Source organism: Apteryx mantelli, chromosome 1 (assembly GCF_036417845.1).
Source record: "Apteryx mantelli isolate bAptMan1 chromosome 1, bAptMan1.hap1, whole genome shotgun sequence".
NCBI lineage: Eukaryota > Metazoa > Chordata > Aves > Apterygiformes > Apterygidae > Apteryx > Apteryx mantelli.
Window position 1 is genome coordinate 152,015,525 of NC_089978.1, and position 18,183 is coordinate 152,033,707.

Sequence of the window (18,183 nt, forward strand, 5' to 3'; positions counted from 1 at the left end):
ATCTTCTATGTAAAGGTCAAGAGGAAGAACAGAGTCCCCAGCAGACTGGGGTCTACTACACTTATCATTGTAGTCAGATCTCTGCTTGACACCGGAGCTCTTTGTGGAGTGAAGGGGTTGGCTTTGTCTCCTGAAGCTATGGTTTTAAACAGAACATCATATAATAATGCTTTGGGGGGGGGGGGGGGAACGACACCAAGGACAGGCAACATTGAACTTTTGTTTAGTTCTAGTGTTCTGGAACTAAACATAGAACATTTAACATGTTGTTCCTATCCAAGTCCCCTCAGTTTCAAACAGGTATGTATTTCCTTCTAGTCCAACTTCTTTGTGTGTATAAGTGGGGCAGTGTGTTTGCTCTAACATTATTTTTATCCTCCAACTGGCTGCATGATATATGATCAAGGACAGCTTGATAGGAGCTCTGGGACCCTGAAGGTCAGTTTTATTTACCAATCAGTCCTGGAAAGGAAACAAAGGGGAAGGGAGCAGAAGGAAGACAGACCGAAGCCAAATGAAATTCTATTTTAGGTGAATTTATTGAACTGTAAAGAACCTGCCAGCTCCACCATAATCACAAAGTGTTTTCAAAAGGATTGCAGAACTATTATTGCTAATACAAGTTACAAATACATAAACAAATCAAATCAACTACAGTTGATGTCATGGATGTGAAGACATCGGTTAGCTTATAGGACTTTGAGGCATACTCACAACCACGGAGAAAAATGTTTTCCAACTGCTGATTTACAAAGCCACCTGCAAGCTTCTCATTTGTCCCCCTACTATAATGCAACTAAGCCTGAAGATCAGGTCCTTATGCCACTGCTGATGAAAGCTGGCTTCTATTCTCCAGTACAGATGCGTCTTTTATGAATCAAGAATTTAATTATAAGGCCGTTCAGAAGCCAACACTGCAAGGTGTTAAAGTAACACTATTAAAGAGCACAATGAATCCCTAACTGGTTTCAATTGATACTTGTGAGGTGGTACTGCTGCCAGATGCAGATACAAACTCCTGTACAAACTATTTTGTCATTGCTTTGGAGTCACAACCAAAGCAATCGAAGTTCAGCTTCCCAGGACACCATCACCACTCCTACCTCAAGGAAAAACTGCAGAAACAGTGCCACCTGAAAGTGTCACACTGCTGTTCTTTTCTTACTGTCTCTGCTCCTGCTGAAAGGCTGTTTTCAATCAGTTCCATCTATTCAGCTGCAGGAAGATGTATTAACAGTTCTTTACACCACTCACCCACCTTTCCGTTTTTCCCTGAAGAGATCAGGCAACAAGGCCCTCTCCTCCCTTTCTGTCAGGGTGCATCTCCCAGTTCAGCTATGTTTGTTTCCAAATATTTTCCAGGTGCATCTTAAGTCCTCAGCAATGAGGTTGTCCTACACTACAATACCACAATGCCAAAGAAATATGAACACTGATAGTCAATGCCTGTAAGAGCTTATAAGCCAACACATCCCGATACATGCCGTTCCCACAGATGGCAGGTAGCTTTGCCTTGTTGATGGATCTACAGTAATTTTTACTTAGTACTAAATTTCACGCATTATTCAATGATGGGGTGGGAAAGAAACTAATCACCTGAGTGACAGTGGTCCTCCTTATGGCATGGGCAGGTAAACATTTTCTAATCAGAAAACTAACTCTGAGGTATAGAATATCAACTAAGATTCAAAGTTACTCTATGCACAGAAAATAGAGGGAAAAAATAGAAAGCAATAAGCCAATCAGTGTCAAAGTTACAGTAGTTGGCAGGGGGATGCTGACAGTATTTCTTCAGAAATAAAAATCTGATTTACCCTTGCTTGTAAAATGCAAGGGGAACCTATCAGCTTTATGCTTTTAAAGAGAAACATATCTTTGTTCCTACTGCAGATGCTACAAAAACAAAACCCAAGAAAAGCCCAGGCATTGCTCATGCAAGAGAAACTACCAGCCAGCAAGAGTTTATGGAGTATGTGTTACCCTAATGTGAGCTGGCATCAGACCTGGAAAGGATCCCTCCACATAGCAGGAACACTGTTAGAAGCACAATGCACTGTCAAAACAAAAGGCATCCTGTTGCACTTTGAGAGCTACAGAGCTGCTCACTGCAAAAATGTAGCCACCCTGGGTTTAAAAAAAAAACAAAAAAACAAAAAAACAAAAAAACACACATTATACCAAGGGAATTCTCATTAACTTCTCGTGGGATCTGTAGCTGGGCCATGCTGAGAACACATTCAGCTCCTAAATAACTGCATAAGCAAGTGCCAGCCACGTTTGTAACTGAGAATTCAAGATGCTCACATTTGGATACTGAGTCAGATTCTAAGTTTAAGTTACAATGGCTTTACATTTGCAAGCAAAATTAGAGCAAGTCTTCAAAAGTGGGAATTTCCTGATGTTTGTGCACATAAACAAAGAGGAAACCAAACCACCATACACACTACACCCAACCACAGTGTGTACTGTTCAAGTTTAGCGCCAAAGCAGCAAGCAAGACTGCCCTTGGAAGGAATCTAGTTATGATTGCGAGGAGAGCTTTTTAGCATGACACTTTCAGACAATATTCCTTCCTGCTAGTGTGATGGCTATATGAACTGCACCCAGTAACACCTTACAGGCATTACATATCTCTATTACTGCCCTCCAAAGAAACTGAAACAGAGAATGTCACAGTAGTATTACTGTGAAACAGATTTATCAAGAGCTCACTGCAGCTGAGGAATGATCGGGGGGGGTCATATGTCCAGTTTTACTGAGGTCAACAGGAATGCTTCCAACAACTTTATTAAGAGATGATCAAGCCTGAAGTACATGTTATTTAAATGTTTAAAAGCTATTCAGGTCACTCATTAAAGACTAAGTGATAGTTTACACACTGAGCAGGAAACCTCTTTGTTCTTAGTTTGTGGACTAAAGTCCAAGTGAAATCCCATTATTGCAAGCCAGCAAAATGCAGTCATGCTAGGTTTTGCAAAGATGGTGGAGAAAAAGGGGTACCTTCTAGATACCTAGAATAGGAGCACAGTATAATAAAAAACAACTAGGGTAACTACAATAGCCTGAACATATCTGCAAAATTCTCTGGTGAACCATGAGCAGGCCTTGAAAGACTCAAAATAAAGTGGAGAGGAAAAGAGCTGTACAGCTGAAAGTATTCTGAAAGGCAGAAGACACTGTCAAGAACACAGACTGTCATGGCCAGTGACATACAAGAGTCACTGGAGTAACTCCTATCTGACGCCATGTTGTCAGTGAGAAAGTTTAGCGCCTGTAACACTAGGACTTAATTAGTCCAGCAAGCTGGTGTTGTGCAGTGCAAGCTTTTCCCCTCAACAGATCAGGACTGATTATTGGTAGAGGGCTTTAACATATCCCATTAATCCTTTCAGGCCTCCCTCAAGCCTAGATCTGGAACAGATTGCCCTGAAAGCTTCCATTACCTGAACTGCTCTCTTTTTTCCCCAATATCCATAATCTCACACTGAGATTCGAATTCCAGTTTTTGAAAGGCAGAGGGTTAATCTACCAACCAAGACTCAACAACTGTCCCTTCCACTTATTTAGTGCTTGAAATTGAGACTTCTGCACAGTGCAGCCTAACACTCACACATAAAGCATCACTTATTACCACACACTTCAGAGGGGAGGACTGTGTTGGTCAGTAGGATTTTACTTCTCAGCCGATTTAACTTTCCCTTGATCTTCCACTTTTTTGATGGCAGCTTGAATAGCTTCTTGATCACCCAGAAACTGATGAGGGCCCAGAGGGTGCAGATTCTCATCGAGTTCAAGAAGTATGGGCACGCCAGTGGGGAGAGTAACATTGATGATGTCCTCATCGGAGATGCCTGCCAAAGACAAAAGCCCACAGAGTTACACCTAGTGCAAGGCTTCCTCATTGCCCAGCCTTATTTCTGAGATTATCCAGTCTTCAAACTGACAAGGACCTGCTGACAGAGGCTGGAGCAACAGCAACTACTCTCAAGGGTCCATTCCTACCTGGACCACAGCTTTGGAAGAATGGTTTAGCAAAAGCTACAGGAGGAAATTCCCAGCAAGGTGAAGACTTTCTTCACTTTTTGGTCTACACATGTGAATTGAAGCAGGAAGACACTCTGCCCTAGAGAGTATATACTTCCTTTATTAAAATATTCAGGACAGTAAGCTCTCCTCCACATCTTCCCAACCTGTTCATGCTCATATAACCCAAAGCTCAAGGGGATTGGAGCCTACAGATGCCATTCCAACAGGAAACAACCTCTGCTAAGTAACCAATACAAACAGCCTCTCTGAGGACACAAGATATCAGGGTTAATCTTTTTCTTAAATTTTCTGTGCATCAGCTTTTCATACAAACTGCATCTTAAAAGCAGTATTTAAATTCTCCTAGTGTGAGCATCAGTGTCTGCCCACATTTGATTGCTCAGAAGCAAGTTTTAGTACATTACTATTCCCTATGTTACTATTCCCAGAATTACTAGATACAAGACTACTTATTTCTACTTTTAAATGGAAGGGGGGAGGGGGGGAAGAAAGGAAGGGAGGAAGAGTCTTCAGTTTCCACAACTTGGAGCAGTTTCCTGTATTTTTTCACTTCACCAAAATAAGATGTACCTGAGGATGAAAATTAACTATTTCATCTAGCTATATAATTAAGACATTCCAGGGATCTACTTTCAATCAAACGGCTGGTTACGTTTATATCCAAGCATCTAAGCAAGTTTCAAGACAGCCTCTGAGTAAAGTTTTCACAAAAGGCCTGAATAAACGCATTAAGAGGCAATGACTGCAAAGCCACTACTCCCCCAGAAGTTTGGGCAAGAGAAGGCTAATGTCATTGGGAACAGTTTCCCCCCCCTTTTGGGGAACATTGAAGTCCTATGACAGCCTGTTGTTTTAAAGCAGGACAACTTCAAGTAATCCAAGTTTAGAAAATAAACACAATCAAGCTTCTAAACAGATAAACTAGACCAAAGGGCAAGAGAAAAAACATCCTCTGGAGCAGCTGACAAAACAGATGGCTCTCTGAACACACAGGTGTAAGTTCAGAGATTTTCACATTCAGTAGAAGAGCAGAGACAACATATGAACAGCAAAAAAAAGCCCACACAACACAAATGCCTCTATACACACTGATCATGACTCATTATCAGGACTTAACTCTTTAAAAAAAGAGGAGTACCAAAACCTTTAAGCTGACTCTCTGGTCTCAAACAGGTGAGAATCACTTTATTCCCCTGCCCTGAGACCACACAAGTATGCAATTTTTGCAGAGACCTATTCTTGCCTTGGTTTAAGCTAAGTATTTATTTTGAGATTAGCCCCAAATTTCAGAAGGGCACAGAGCTGGAGAAACAGACAATTTCTTGCAGGAGGCTTACACCCTGTCTTAAATTGAGCCACAGTCCATTTAACACCCTCCCCCCCACACACACACCCTCTGCAAGTCTAAGCCATCCCTTTTTACAAGGGATACATAATTCAGCTGTTCTAGGTAGGAGGACTAGAGACCCACAGAGAAGCTTTCAAGCAGCACCTGAAATTTTAAAATCACACAGATGCCAAAAGGAAAAATACCAAGCCTGTCTACCAGACAAAGCACTGTGCTCAAGGACTTTGGTTTGCAAAAGTAACAGTCAAGCTGCCTGAACTCTCATTTGAAGGATTTTTAAAACATTTTAGATTTTATAACAATAATTTATACCTATGCCCCCATGCATCCACTGGGAATCTGGCCCTGGGAAGTCCTTTACCCACCTCTAAAATTGAATCCCCTGGACTAAAATATTTGGATTTGCACAAAGCAAATGAAAACATGCAGGAGAATTTAGGTAAACCACATAATGTGGTCAGCAGCCAGGATATATAAAGGAGTCCTCTAAAGATGGATTAAATAAAAGGAGCTTAAGTAGCTACATGATTCAGAAATGTGTTTTACCCTTTTTAAAGAACAGAGTGACCAAACCGATGTCAACTACAGTACTGATTTACAAGGCAAAAAGAGTGCAGCCTAGAATAGCCAACATGCTTGCTGCAACTTGCTTTTCCTCCTCAGGATTTTTTTGTGTAGAAGTGTTGCCTCACAATCAGAAGGCTGGAACTGCAGGTTGAAGACGGAAGAAAATCCTGAGGAGACACGTTAATGTACTGTTGCTTTATTTCAGCACTGTTACAGTATTTGCATAGGGAAATCCATTGTTCAGCAAGATGCTTATCAGGCTTGACACACAAGCTCTTCAGTTGCAAGCTAAACGCACAGAGAGCACTCCCCAGCAGTGCTAGAAGGGCACTAAAGAGAGCACACCTTCCGCTCCGGCCATTGCAAGAGTGAGCAAAACCTGCTATCCAGTTACTTCACATTCTGTAACTATAGCCAAGTGACATTTACTTGCACTTCAGCACCTAAGCTGGCCTGTCCCACAACCTCATCCTGTCTCACAAGGGAAGAAGGGTAAAACCAGGGCAAGGACTCAACTTCTGAGTGCAAGGTGCAGTGGGAAATCAGAAGGACTGTTGCAGAAGCAACTCTTCCCTCCAAGGTAATATCAAAGCCTGGATCTCAGCACTGCTGAAGGGTACTGTGCTGCTGGAAGTAGTTTTTCCTCCAAGGAGGTTTAAAATTAAGGTCTCGCCTACTTATAGCCATGATATCCCACAGCACTTAGTGAGGCTCAAGATGTCTTCCTCAGGACCTCAGATAAAATGCTAACTGGGCAACTGCATTCTACCTAGTTAAAATTCTTCCCAAAAATCTCAGACAGAGATTTCCCATTCTATCTCATGAACGCTTGTTAAACATTGCTCCTCAACAGCAGCTGTATAGCAGGAAGGAATTAGGCACATAACCATTATAAGGATTTGTACAGCACTTTTATACAAAAAAAGAACTTTCAAAGTCACATTCAGGATTCCTTCCCAACCTATGCTTCAATTAACTGAACTGGATGATCAAAACAATGCAAGCTGGTACTTCTTTATGGCATGGGGTTTTGTTTTGTTTTTATGGTTATGGTGTGATCTTTCATTGAAAGATGTTATTTAAGATTGACTTTGCAGATACATTGCATAAAGAACACCTCACATCTCCATGCAAGCTTAAGCATTCGCCTTTATCTGGTAGGCCATGAAGTGCTTTGAAACATTTACATTCTAGAGAGTCCTACAGATGCAAAACCCATTGCACTTGATTTTGACCATCTAAAGCCAACTTCTAAAAGTTGGTTAAGCTTCTCCCTCTCTTACCTGTTCTTACCAAGCTCTTTCCCTGCATCCTTATGGACAGGGCAACACCAAAACATAAAAAACCACAACAATTACTGAAACTAGCTACACTCCTCCTCCCTTGGATGTCAACTACATCTGAGGCCAGATGATTCATCTAACAAAACATAAGATCACATGCATAAATTCAGCCATGATGGGCTTGTTCTGTAATTGCTGCTTTGTAATAGAGATCCAAATCAGGTCCTTGCATCCTTCCTGCAAGCTTAGTGAAAACACTGAACTTTAGTTGAATATGCTAAAAACTCAAGGCCAGATTCTGCCCTCCTTAATGGGATCATAGCTGCAGGCAGGCTGGCAGGGGGGCTAGCTTCAATAGGATAGACAGAAGAGGGAATTGGGCACAGTATTGGAATCTAGCTATTAATCTTTACAGCATCTAATCTCACTGTGCTGATTTTAAGGAAAAAAGGGAGATCATAGGCTACCACCATGGCTGCAGCACATTATCTACATCTGTTCCACCCTTCTCTGCCTGCCAGATTTTCTCCCTTCTACATCATTATGTCAACAGCTTCTGATTGTTGCCCAAATTTGACAGTGCTCATTACTGAGGCCATCCTACTATGGGCTAATATAAGAAAACATTAAATCATGGTATCTATCCTACTCCCATGCAACAGGAAATCACAGCCCATCTTGAGCTCCTCAGCTAGTCCAAGATTAAACAGTCTGAAAGACGCAAAGTCTGCTGCTATTGGCTTTAGGTGTTAACTATGGCATTAAGTGAAAAAGGTCCGGGACTGTCTGGAGCAGAGATCCACGCTGCATTACCACAGCCAGGAATTCAAGGCAACACTATGACAAATGAGGAGTTCTCTGAGCATGCAACCACAGGAGCCTACCAGCATACATCTTGCCCTTGGACTGAGCTTTGGCAGAAGCATTATTCAGAGTCTCTCCAGCATGGGGACAGATGTGCTTATTCTGTAACTGCCTCTCAGGTAGGGTACTATGACACACACTTACCTCTTTTTTAGCCTTCCTAGGAAGGGGGGGAAAAACATTAAGACTTTTTTCATGCAAGTATGCCTGAAATCAGTCTGCTCTAAAGTTATTGGAGGAGACTATACACATCACCTTCAGTGAAGTGTTGGGAGTAACCAACAGCTTGTCTCTGAAGCCTTACTATTTCAGCTCCAGAGCTGGGCCAGGCTGATCCAGCCCTTTGCACTACCTCCACAACCTGCCACCTTCTTTCCTGAGCTCAGTAATTCCACTAGCCAACCTGATGGATGGAAAGCTACCCACTTCTTGCTGTTTACTGCCAGTTTCAAGGTCAAGTAAGTTTGCAGAAGGTCCAACAAGCTTATGGAAAGCAAGCAACAGGAGCACAGAGTAGGAAGTGGAGGGGAGGGAAGGGGAATCAAGGGAGAGTGCAAAACCATCTCATTCCAGAAGCAGTGAGATGTTAGATCATGAAGCCAATTTCTGCAACTGTCCTCAGACAACACAATCACATAAGTGGTATTTCCTTAAGAAGGCCAGGCTGCAACCATCAGCAAAATAAACTCAACACACAGTTCCCACCAGGACTCATGATGTGTGGCTCCAGCATGTAAGCTATGGAGCACCATGACCAGTATCACACCCACAGTAAGGCAAACAAGTAAAACCCTCGAGAGCAACCCTTCTCCCTGCTCACCAGATGGTAAGAACAGTATCAGGCCCTCCCCAGTCTCCACCTTCTACCTGGGAGACCAGTTAAGGAGCTCTGGCCCAGCTCTGTGACCACAGCCAGTCAAGCCCAACAGGTGGCACATCTGCATCTTTTCCCTCAGAGACCAATTCCTCCATCCCCAGTTTTACTGGGCCTTGTCACCCAATTGTTCAGAAACTATCACTCCACACCCAGAAGAAAGCAATATTTCAAAAGAGGAAAGCATAAAATCAGGCCTCTGTGAAACCCAGGGGTCTCCGTCCTGAGGTATTTAATGCCAGTCCCCAGGAAGAACTAACTGGTCAGGGGGAAGGAAGAAACATGTTGGGCCAGATGGCAGCACAGGATTCCTTCTGCCACTCACATGGAAAAAACAGTGCACTAGACCTAGTGTCCAGTCACTCCTTCAACAGAAGGAGGACAAGCTAGGCACAGCTATTAGGCTAATAGTATCAGATAAAAGAGCAAACTGTTCCTCCTTTGAAGGATTTGAGATAATCACCTGTAAATAGACCCTAAGTGTTTAGGATGCTTATTTAGCAGATTTTAAAAACTGGTGTTTCCATAATCAGTTTCAGCATCCAGAGTGAAATTTATCTAACAAATCTGATATTTTTTTTTATGCCCTCCTCATTTCTTGAGGTCATTGCTCTTTCAGTGCAAAAATATACCATATCATAAAAGAAAAAACATGTCCCATGTGAAGACCCAACTTACATGCTACAGTCCATTCCAGTTGGTGTCACACAGAACAGAACAGTTGCTAAGTCATGACAAGAAGCATCCTGCAGCAAATAAAACTACTGCCATAAGAGGAAGAGAGTCTTACTTTCAAAGAGCCTTCCCATACCTACCAACAGGGAATGAAAATTCTTGCTCTGTCATTTTTTAGTGGTGCCAATGATTCCTAGCATCATCATATGTATTCTTTGCATCATCTTCAGGTGATAAGTGCTCTTAAAGGACTGGACAAGCCCACTCACTAAACTTAAATTTGATGACAACATTGCATCTTACTTGCACTGAATGGACAGGATTGCACAAAGCAGTGGCCTGCACAAAAACGGTCATGCTTGTCTGTGGTGGTGTTCACTAAATTCATGGGTATTACCTACAAAAAGTCAGCCAGCCAAGCATCCCCACTGGAGGCCAACAGCTTGCAGCTTCAAGATCTTCAACAGCACACTGAGGAAGGGTTATTCCAATCCACAGGGACAGAAAAGCAAGCTCTCAGAGCAGCTGTTTCTGATCTCCAAGTGCATACACGAGTATGGCCAGGATTGTCTTAAACACTGTTTTCAGAAAAATTACTGGGGTATTGCTTTTTTTTTTTTTCTTCTTTTTAATGAAGTCATCTCTCATGAAAACTGTGACAGATCCTGCAGACATTTTCATACACCCTAGTGAGGTTCATCTGAGCACTGAAAAAACAAAAACGAAATCCAAACCTGCAATCAAAGCCTTGTTAACCTGACATTCTGCTGCTCTGATGATTCTTTTGTGTGCAAGTGGAAAGTAAGGCCATAACATTTCAAGCCCTTTGCCAATTAATCATAACAAGGAAAACATTCAGATTCAAAGAACTGCAAGCCTGTTTTCAAAAAACCACCTCTCTGAAATAGCAGCTTTAAGGGTAACCTGTGAAACCTTTCAGAAGAGGCATTCTTTGAACAAAGTTTCACCCTGGAATGTCTGTTTCTTCAGATCCATGTTAAATGAAAACATTTATCCTTACTGCCACTTAAAGTTTCCCAGCAATAGCCTCAAAGACTAAAAGTTATAACTATGACTAAGTTATCACAACAGTCATGTATGCTTGGATTTCTTAAGGCATCTGGAGCCCAGTTTTCTAAATGCCAAAAAAACCACAGCTCTAGCTAAGATAAACAGATAAAGGGGCTTAGAAACTTTACTCAGGTGCAGGGAACACTAAGCCTGTCGTGAAAAAAAACACACAAAATAAAGTCCACTCCACAGCAGATGCTAGAACTACAGCAGGCTGACAAACTTTAAGCATTGTTGAATCAGGTCCAACTTGGGCAAGGCTCCAGAGCAGCAGAGACTCACAACCTTTCAGGAGAGAAAGGGAGACACAGTCAGCAACACAGACAAAAAACCTCCTATATCCTGATAGATGTAAGTGGGAGTTCTGAGAAAAACGCAGGTTGCAGTATCAGGTCTTAAAGTTCTCTGGTCATGCAACCTTCCAGGTCAATTCTGCAGCAATCCAGATGATCTAACACTGCTTGGAGGCAAAAGAGCCATCACTTACCTGGCAACTACTCCTGTGTGGGAGCTGGGGCAGCTGATGGACAGCCCTTGGTCAACAGAACTAGACCTTCTGCCAGGCTCTGCCTCAGATTTCACTACACACATGTGCACTGGGAGGGACAAGGTCTAGTGTAGTACAGACATGGAATATAGCTCTATTCCACTTAAAAAAAAAACCTAACAGCTGTAGTGCAGGCAGCCCTTGAGGAGTTACCTAGCTAACAGACTGTCTCAAAGAAGAGCTTTGCAGCTTCTTTAACTTATGCTGTGGATGAAGTTATTCCAGCTTCAGCCTCAGCTATAATTAGTCCCAAATTGCACCAACACAAGAGGGAATCTGGCCATACTATCTTTAAAATAACCTTTACTAGTTGCTGATGCTGTCATCTCTAGCCTTGGCTTGTGCCAGCACGCAATGTGGCTCAGGGTTTCATGCAGAAACTCTGGTCAGCTTACAGTATACCACCCCCAGAGGGCTTTGTTAGCATGGCTTTCTATACTGATTCAGCACTTTTGGAGGGAGGGGAAGGTGTCGGGGCCCTTCCACACTTTTTTCCTTTAAGTTTTATCATTTCATATAGTTTGGATAAGCCACTGACCACATCAGGGTAACTGGCTTGAACCAGTCTTCCTCATGCACCTGAGCAGTGATCTGTAGCCCAGAATTCACTACCTTTGCAGTTCTGGAGGCCATAAGGTATACGCTTATGCCCTGGGCATTTGACTCCTGCTAGAGGATCAGCTGTCCTGACTGTTCCAGCATGCCCTGATGCAAAAGTGCAACAGCACACAGAGTTTTAGGGCTTAACAAAAACAACAAAAAAGGGGGGGAGGGAGCAAAATCCAGTCTGTGCATACTTGCAACTACACCTCTAGCAGACTGCACTCATGTATAGTCACTAACTCTACCCATGGATATAAGGAAATTAATACAGTTTGTCTTCCAGTTAAGGAAGGCTGAAACTAGAAGCCATGTCATTAATAAGGTGGTGGGGGCGGACTGACAATGACTTACAAGGTACACTTGCTTCCTTTTTAGATCCCAAATAAATTAACAACCCTATGCTGAGCTGCTACATTTAACTGTTCACCAATAGACACTTTCTATATTGCAAAATGACAGTGTACACGCATAAACTTTAGCCATTACCTGCTCTCTACAAAGACTCCCTGTCACAGCAGCTTTTGTAAGTAAAGAGTTATCAAGAATAAAGTCTCAAAAGAAATAATCCACCACAGTCAATTTCCTCCACAACTCCAAGACAAGCACTTTATTCTGCTGTTACAGCAATGCTTGTTTAATGAACTGATTATGACTTCAACCTTCCTGACAAAGCAGCTGAATAAATGAAAGGGGGGCGGGGAGGGGGAAGAGGGAGTCTGAGGCTGTCTATTGAGACAGACTCCAGAGTTTAAAACTGATTTAAAACAGGCAGTGAGGAATGAGGGGAAATAGTCTGGCTCTTCAAGAGAAGAACTACATTAACCCAGTTAACTATTCCTCACCTCTCTCATGCCAGAGTTTGATTCTTCTTTCAGTAGGTCAGCCTTTCACTTTCTCTTTGGAAACCACAGATGTTATATCGTCCAGACAGAAGTACTGTATGCTAGAGAGCAAACTGCACTTGCTACACTTAAGTTAGAAAGGTGTAAAGCTTCAAGCAGGTGAGTAAGGAGAACAGGGGAAAGCTAAGAGGACCCTTACCTTCCAGATGCTTGAGTAGCGCCCTGCTGCTGTTGCCATGGGCAGATATGAGGATCATTTTGCCACTTTTCAGTTCTGGCACTATCTTTTCATTCCAGTAAGGAAGAAGTCTATCAAGGACATCTCTTAAGCTTTCAGCCTTTGGGAGATTATCCTGAGAGACGTCACTGCATTTATACCTGCGATCATTGCATATCTCTTCATAGTATGGATGAGATTCAGTTATGGGAGGTGGGGTAACATCATAGCTTCTCCTCCATATTTTCACTTGCTCTTCTCCGTGATTCAGAGCCATTTCTGCTCTGTTGAGACCAATCAATGCACCGTAGTGACGTTCATTCAGTCGCCAGGAACTTTGAATGGGGACCCACTCTTGGCCCATCTCTTCCAGGACCAGCCATGCAGTCTGGATGGAACGGCTCAGTACAGAGGTAAATACAAGGTCAAACTCAAAACCCAGTGCTTTAAGGTGTTTGCCACAGTTCTGAGCTTCCTTTATCCCATCAGTACTCAACTTCTGGTCCACCCAGCTGCAGAAGCGATTCTCCTTGTTCCAGGCTCCTTCTCCATGTCTTAAGAGAACAAGCTTGTACTTTGCCATTTTGGTTGCAGCTTGACACAGATGAAGATTGGTCTGGCATCTAGTAACGATGCATCTGAAGAAAGACATGAAACAGCTACATCTACTACATCCCATATAAAACGTATTACAAGTAGTAGTATGGCAGCAGAGAGCACACAATTATCAGGATCAATACAATAAGAGAAACAGGTGTTTACTGAGTAAGTTTTCACCATTGAGGTCTCCTGACTTCCCATTCTCATGTGAGAGGGAAAAGCCCTGTCTACAGATTTCGCTCAAGTCCTTAAACAGGGACTAAGTCAACATCAGTGGCTCCCAACCAGCAAAGCAGACCTCACTGGTGACTCAAAGCCTCATTAGAGGTGAGATATGGAGCCCAAGCTTGCAACATCTGCCAGACCTACACTGGCTGCATGGGAATGCAGACACACAGACAGCAGCAGTGATCCTGAGCCACAGCAATAAGAGAGAAGGACCACGGAATTCAAACTTTATTAGTTCTCAAAAGAGATTTCACCATCTCTACATGCTCTACATAACTTGTTTCCTCACATTCCCCCCACCCTACCCTGCTAATTACACCAATCTCTCCACTTCATTTTTCCCCCAGGGTGCCACCACCTCCTCCTCCACTAGATACCTCTCCCTTCCCCCACCACTCCTCCAAATTCTACTGCCACATCACAACTACTAGTTGTGTGTTGCATCCTAGAGTAAGTCCCTTTTTCATACAGTCCTGAAGTGATCTTATGGAGTATTCCATTTTCTTCCTGCCTTTCAAGTATATTTTCTCTCTCTGTGTCTATGAATTAGAGTGCCAGATTCTGACACGCAAGGATTAATGGTTTTGGTTTTTGCTGTAGGCACAAACAGCCTATTTTCTGTCCTTATTAAATAATGGACAACTGCACATTCCAAAGATCAAATAGAACTGCATTTTCTCTGCTCCTGTTGTCGAAGCAACAGAAGCCTCTGATTTTTCTTTAGGGGAAGTTTGGACCATGTCCTCCCACCCAAGTTTTTCCAGTGTGGCCAAAAATATTTCAGCTGTTTGTGCAAGGCCTGAAAAGTCCATCTAACAGAGCACTATGACTCTCTTGAGAGCCACCTGATCACTCTGAACTGAGATGTCAGAGCAGACAGGGATGGCCTGAGCAGGAAAGAAGCTGCAACACTGCCCTGCACTGGGGGTGTTGCTGTATACTCAAAGGACCATTAGCAGGCAACACCATTCAACCTCAGCTTAGCATAGCAGCCTTCTTGATGCATGACCAGACCATCAGGTAACCCTTCCTTCCTCATATGGCCCCAAAATCACGGGCACCAGGAGGCTGAAGAAGCTGAGGTCCAGTTTCTGCACATCCAGCTTCGGACTGGATTTCCAGAAGAGATGAGATGATGGGAGCTCCCATAAATACAAATCATTTGGAGATGGTTGGAATCACACTCCAAGTCTCCAGGTGTCTCAAATCAAGAGCTTGAAAATCCTGGCCCACTCTGACCTTTAGTTACATCAGCAGTATGGATAAGGCTCATGCATTCTGGTTTTAGGAAGCACCAAGGACAATGTCAGCATTCATTTTTACCAAACAAGCTTTTAACAGCTATATACAGAAGCTCAATTTGTTAACAGTCTCAGCAGTTTGATGTTGTTTGATTGAACAGCAACTTAATTTTCCTTTACTCCCACGGAAGAAAGTCTACATCACACAAGGATGCGATGCAGCACCTCCTCAACTTCTTCTAATTACTGGTACAGCTTAGATTTACAAAGCCTTTAAGGACTGCCAGATTTTACAGAATATCAGCAGATATTGTCTGACATACAGCAGACAATTAGTAAATAGAAGGGATGGTAGCAAGTCTTCTGTGATCTCATAAAAAAAAAAACTAAATTGTGTAGGACAGGGAGGATTTTGGACAAGAAATCCCTATATGCTCTACTTCTTCCATTCATGATAATCAGCTACATGTTACAGAAAGACCTCAACTCTGTTAGGACTCAAGTTCGTGTTCCTACCAGTCACATCAGATAGAGAACTAAACTGCACCCTTTAAGATCCCAGTCTTATAACAAAGGAATATTAGATGGCTTTCAGCCTAATGCCAAAACTACTCTCCCCCCCTCCCTGCCTCATGTTCCATGGATACCATTAAAAATTGCATAGTCTGTTCACAGCATGAACTGCTACACAAGACTCATAACACCATAAAAAGCTCCATCTCTTCAGATACTTCATTGTTCAGACTAATAGACTGTATTATCCACAAGAACAGATCAAGTGATTTACAAGGCCAAATTAAAAAAAACCCTCCCCCAAGAAAAAACAAAAAAAACAAACAAAAAAAAACCCACAAACACACAATACAGAAGATGCACCTGTTTGCACCCATTCTCAGTTGGGTACTTTCAGCCCAAAACAATAAATAGCTAAAGGAATACACCAGAAAAGACTTATACAAAGAACTAAATTCATCTGGGGTCCATAAACTTCAGTTCAGTTATATATAGGATTAGGCAGAATCATCATTTTCAAACAAATTCTTAGAAGGGACTAGCAGTGATAGGGTTCTTTAAATATCAGTCCACTTATGGAAGAATTTAGCTAGAAAGTCTCAGGGAAACACATAGAAATAATCCTACTCACCTTTCCTAAGGCAAGTGAACAACCTACACAAATCCCAGCATAGACTCAAGAGGTGGTCTACACAGAGGCCACTATAAGTTACCTGCAGGAAGAGAATAAACACTGAGTGCTCTCACAGAAAGAAGCCGCAAATGCAAATGGTTATGTCAGCCATCATTTGCTCTCAGGACCGAAAGAAAAAGATAGCGCACAACCCCTGTACAAGCTGGGAAAGCTACCAATTTCCTCCTCCCAAAAGGATGCAAAAGTACAGCCCCTGTATTTCCAACAAGGGAAAGTTTCTTGTCTCCCAGATGCCCCAGGACATCATTTGCTTCCCAAAACTTTAGACTGCAGTTACCTTGGTTCTAATGCAGAGAAGTCTCCCTGAAGCCTCCAGGACTTCATGAAGGCTACAGATCCAGCCAGCACACCTGGACTCAGTGTAAGACAGAAACACTGGAGAGCCCTGGCTCTGCACAGCAGAAGACAGCTAGCTGTTCACAATAACCTCTCGCACTGGCAGAGTTTTTAGCACAGCACTGCTTTAAGGCCTAACTTCAAAAGAAGGTGATCCCCCCCACACACACTCCAACCAGGTCAAATACACCTGCCCAGCCCTTTTAAAAGTCCCCGCGTGGTGCATCTGTGTCTCTTAGCCTTCCTTAAGGAGGCAGAGAGTTATCAAGCAGCCGGGCAGCACCGCGGTGCTCCACCGCGGCCGGAGGGGCTCTTCCTCACCACCACTGACACACACACACAAGATATCTCACACGCGGTCCCTTCCCAGGAAGCCCCTTCCCCCCCCCCCGAGGCTCCGGCTCCCCCCTGTCCCTTTAAGGGCGCCTCTTGCCCGGCATCTCCCGGCCGTCCCCTCAGGGAGCTCCCCGCCCGCCTCCCCCCCGCCTCACGGACGGCCCAGCACGACCGTTAACCGCCTCCCGCCTCCCCGCGGCGATCATCCCTCCATCTCACGAAATCACCAGATTAAGTCAAAGCCGCCTTACCCGGAGGACGGCGGCACACTGCGGCCAGCGAGCGAGCGAGCAGCTACAGCTCCGCTCCGCAGCCCGAGAGCCTGGAGCCGCCAAAGCAGGCGCCCCCTCCCCGCGAGCCCACCGCCGCTGCCCCTCGGCCGCCCGGGACGCGCTGCGCTGCCCAGGGGCGGGCCCGTCGCCTGGCCTGATGAGCCCTCCGCGTCCCCGCGCCCGTGACGCTGTGGCAGGAAGGGAGGGTCGCTGATTGGTTGGCCCAGCAAACGAGCACGGCCCCGAGCCAATGAGACCGCGCCTGTGGGCGGTGCGGCGAGGGGGCGGCCGTTGGCTGATGCGCGCGGCGGGAGCGGGGAGCGGAGCGGGGCGGGGGTTGCCCTGCTCTGGGCGGTCGGGCCGGGCCCTCTCGCCGCCCCCGCGCCCCGCACTGCTCTGTAGGCGGCTCTCCCCACAGGCTGAAAGCACTTGTGGGGCGTTAGAAGTGAACGCGGGGGTGGCTGGGGGCTCCCTGAGGAGGTGGGACAGGGTGCTTGCTTCGGCCCGTGGCGAAGGCGTCAGTGACAAAAGCCCCGCCGCGATCACGACGGGAAGGTGTCTGGCCCTGCCTCCCTTGGCCAGCTTGATTTCCAGTTGAGCCAGCCAGGATTTTGACAACCCCTTCCACCCCCCTGATCAAGCAGTTCAAAGTTATGAATTCAGCCTTAAGAGAACAGGTCATTTTTCTGTAAAGGATCAAAGTAGAGATGTTGGTTCACCCCATTTGGGTTTCTGAGCACACGCGCACACATTATTTGCATGTGTGATACTACAGTTTTGTCAGCTCTACCAAAACAAAGACCACAGTGATGGGCCTCCTGCCACAGGAACCACGGTGGCCCCTCCTGCTGCGAGAGCTTGCCAGGTGTAGCCAGGTCACACCAATGTGTAGAAAACCCTACCAGGCATAGCTGAGCCGCCTGCTTCTCCAGAAACCTTCCTGTTCCTACATGGGCAGCAGACCCGTCCTGCTCCACCAAACCCACCTCTGCTGTAGACCTCACTCCATCCACCTCTGCGCCTCA

General features: G+C 44.5%; 1 protein-coding gene across 2 annotated transcripts; it reads right to left on the reverse strand.

Annotated features, from left to right (window-relative positions):
- Positions 1-515: 515 nt before the first annotated feature.
- BPGM (bisphosphoglycerate mutase) lies at positions 516-17,170 on the reverse strand. Of its 2 annotated transcripts, XM_067306759.1 has the most exons (4): positions 17,138-17,170; positions 16,152-16,233; positions 12,921-13,576; positions 516-3,851 (listed from the first exon to the last, which is right to left on the reverse strand). In XM_067306759.1, the coding sequence occupies exons 3-4, from the start codon at positions 13,519-13,521 to the stop codon at positions 3,673-3,675; spliced, it is 780 nt and encodes a 259-aa protein (XP_067162860.1). In that variant the 5' UTR covers positions 13,522-13,576; positions 16,152-16,233; positions 17,138-17,170; the 3' UTR covers positions 516-3,672. The 2 variants fall into 2 exon arrangements, with proteins under 2 accessions (XP_067162860.1, XP_067162869.1); XM_067306768.1 differs by lacking the exon at positions 16,152-16,233 and having other exon boundaries at positions 17,138-17,148.
- Positions 17,171-18,183: the final 1,013 nt, after the last annotated feature.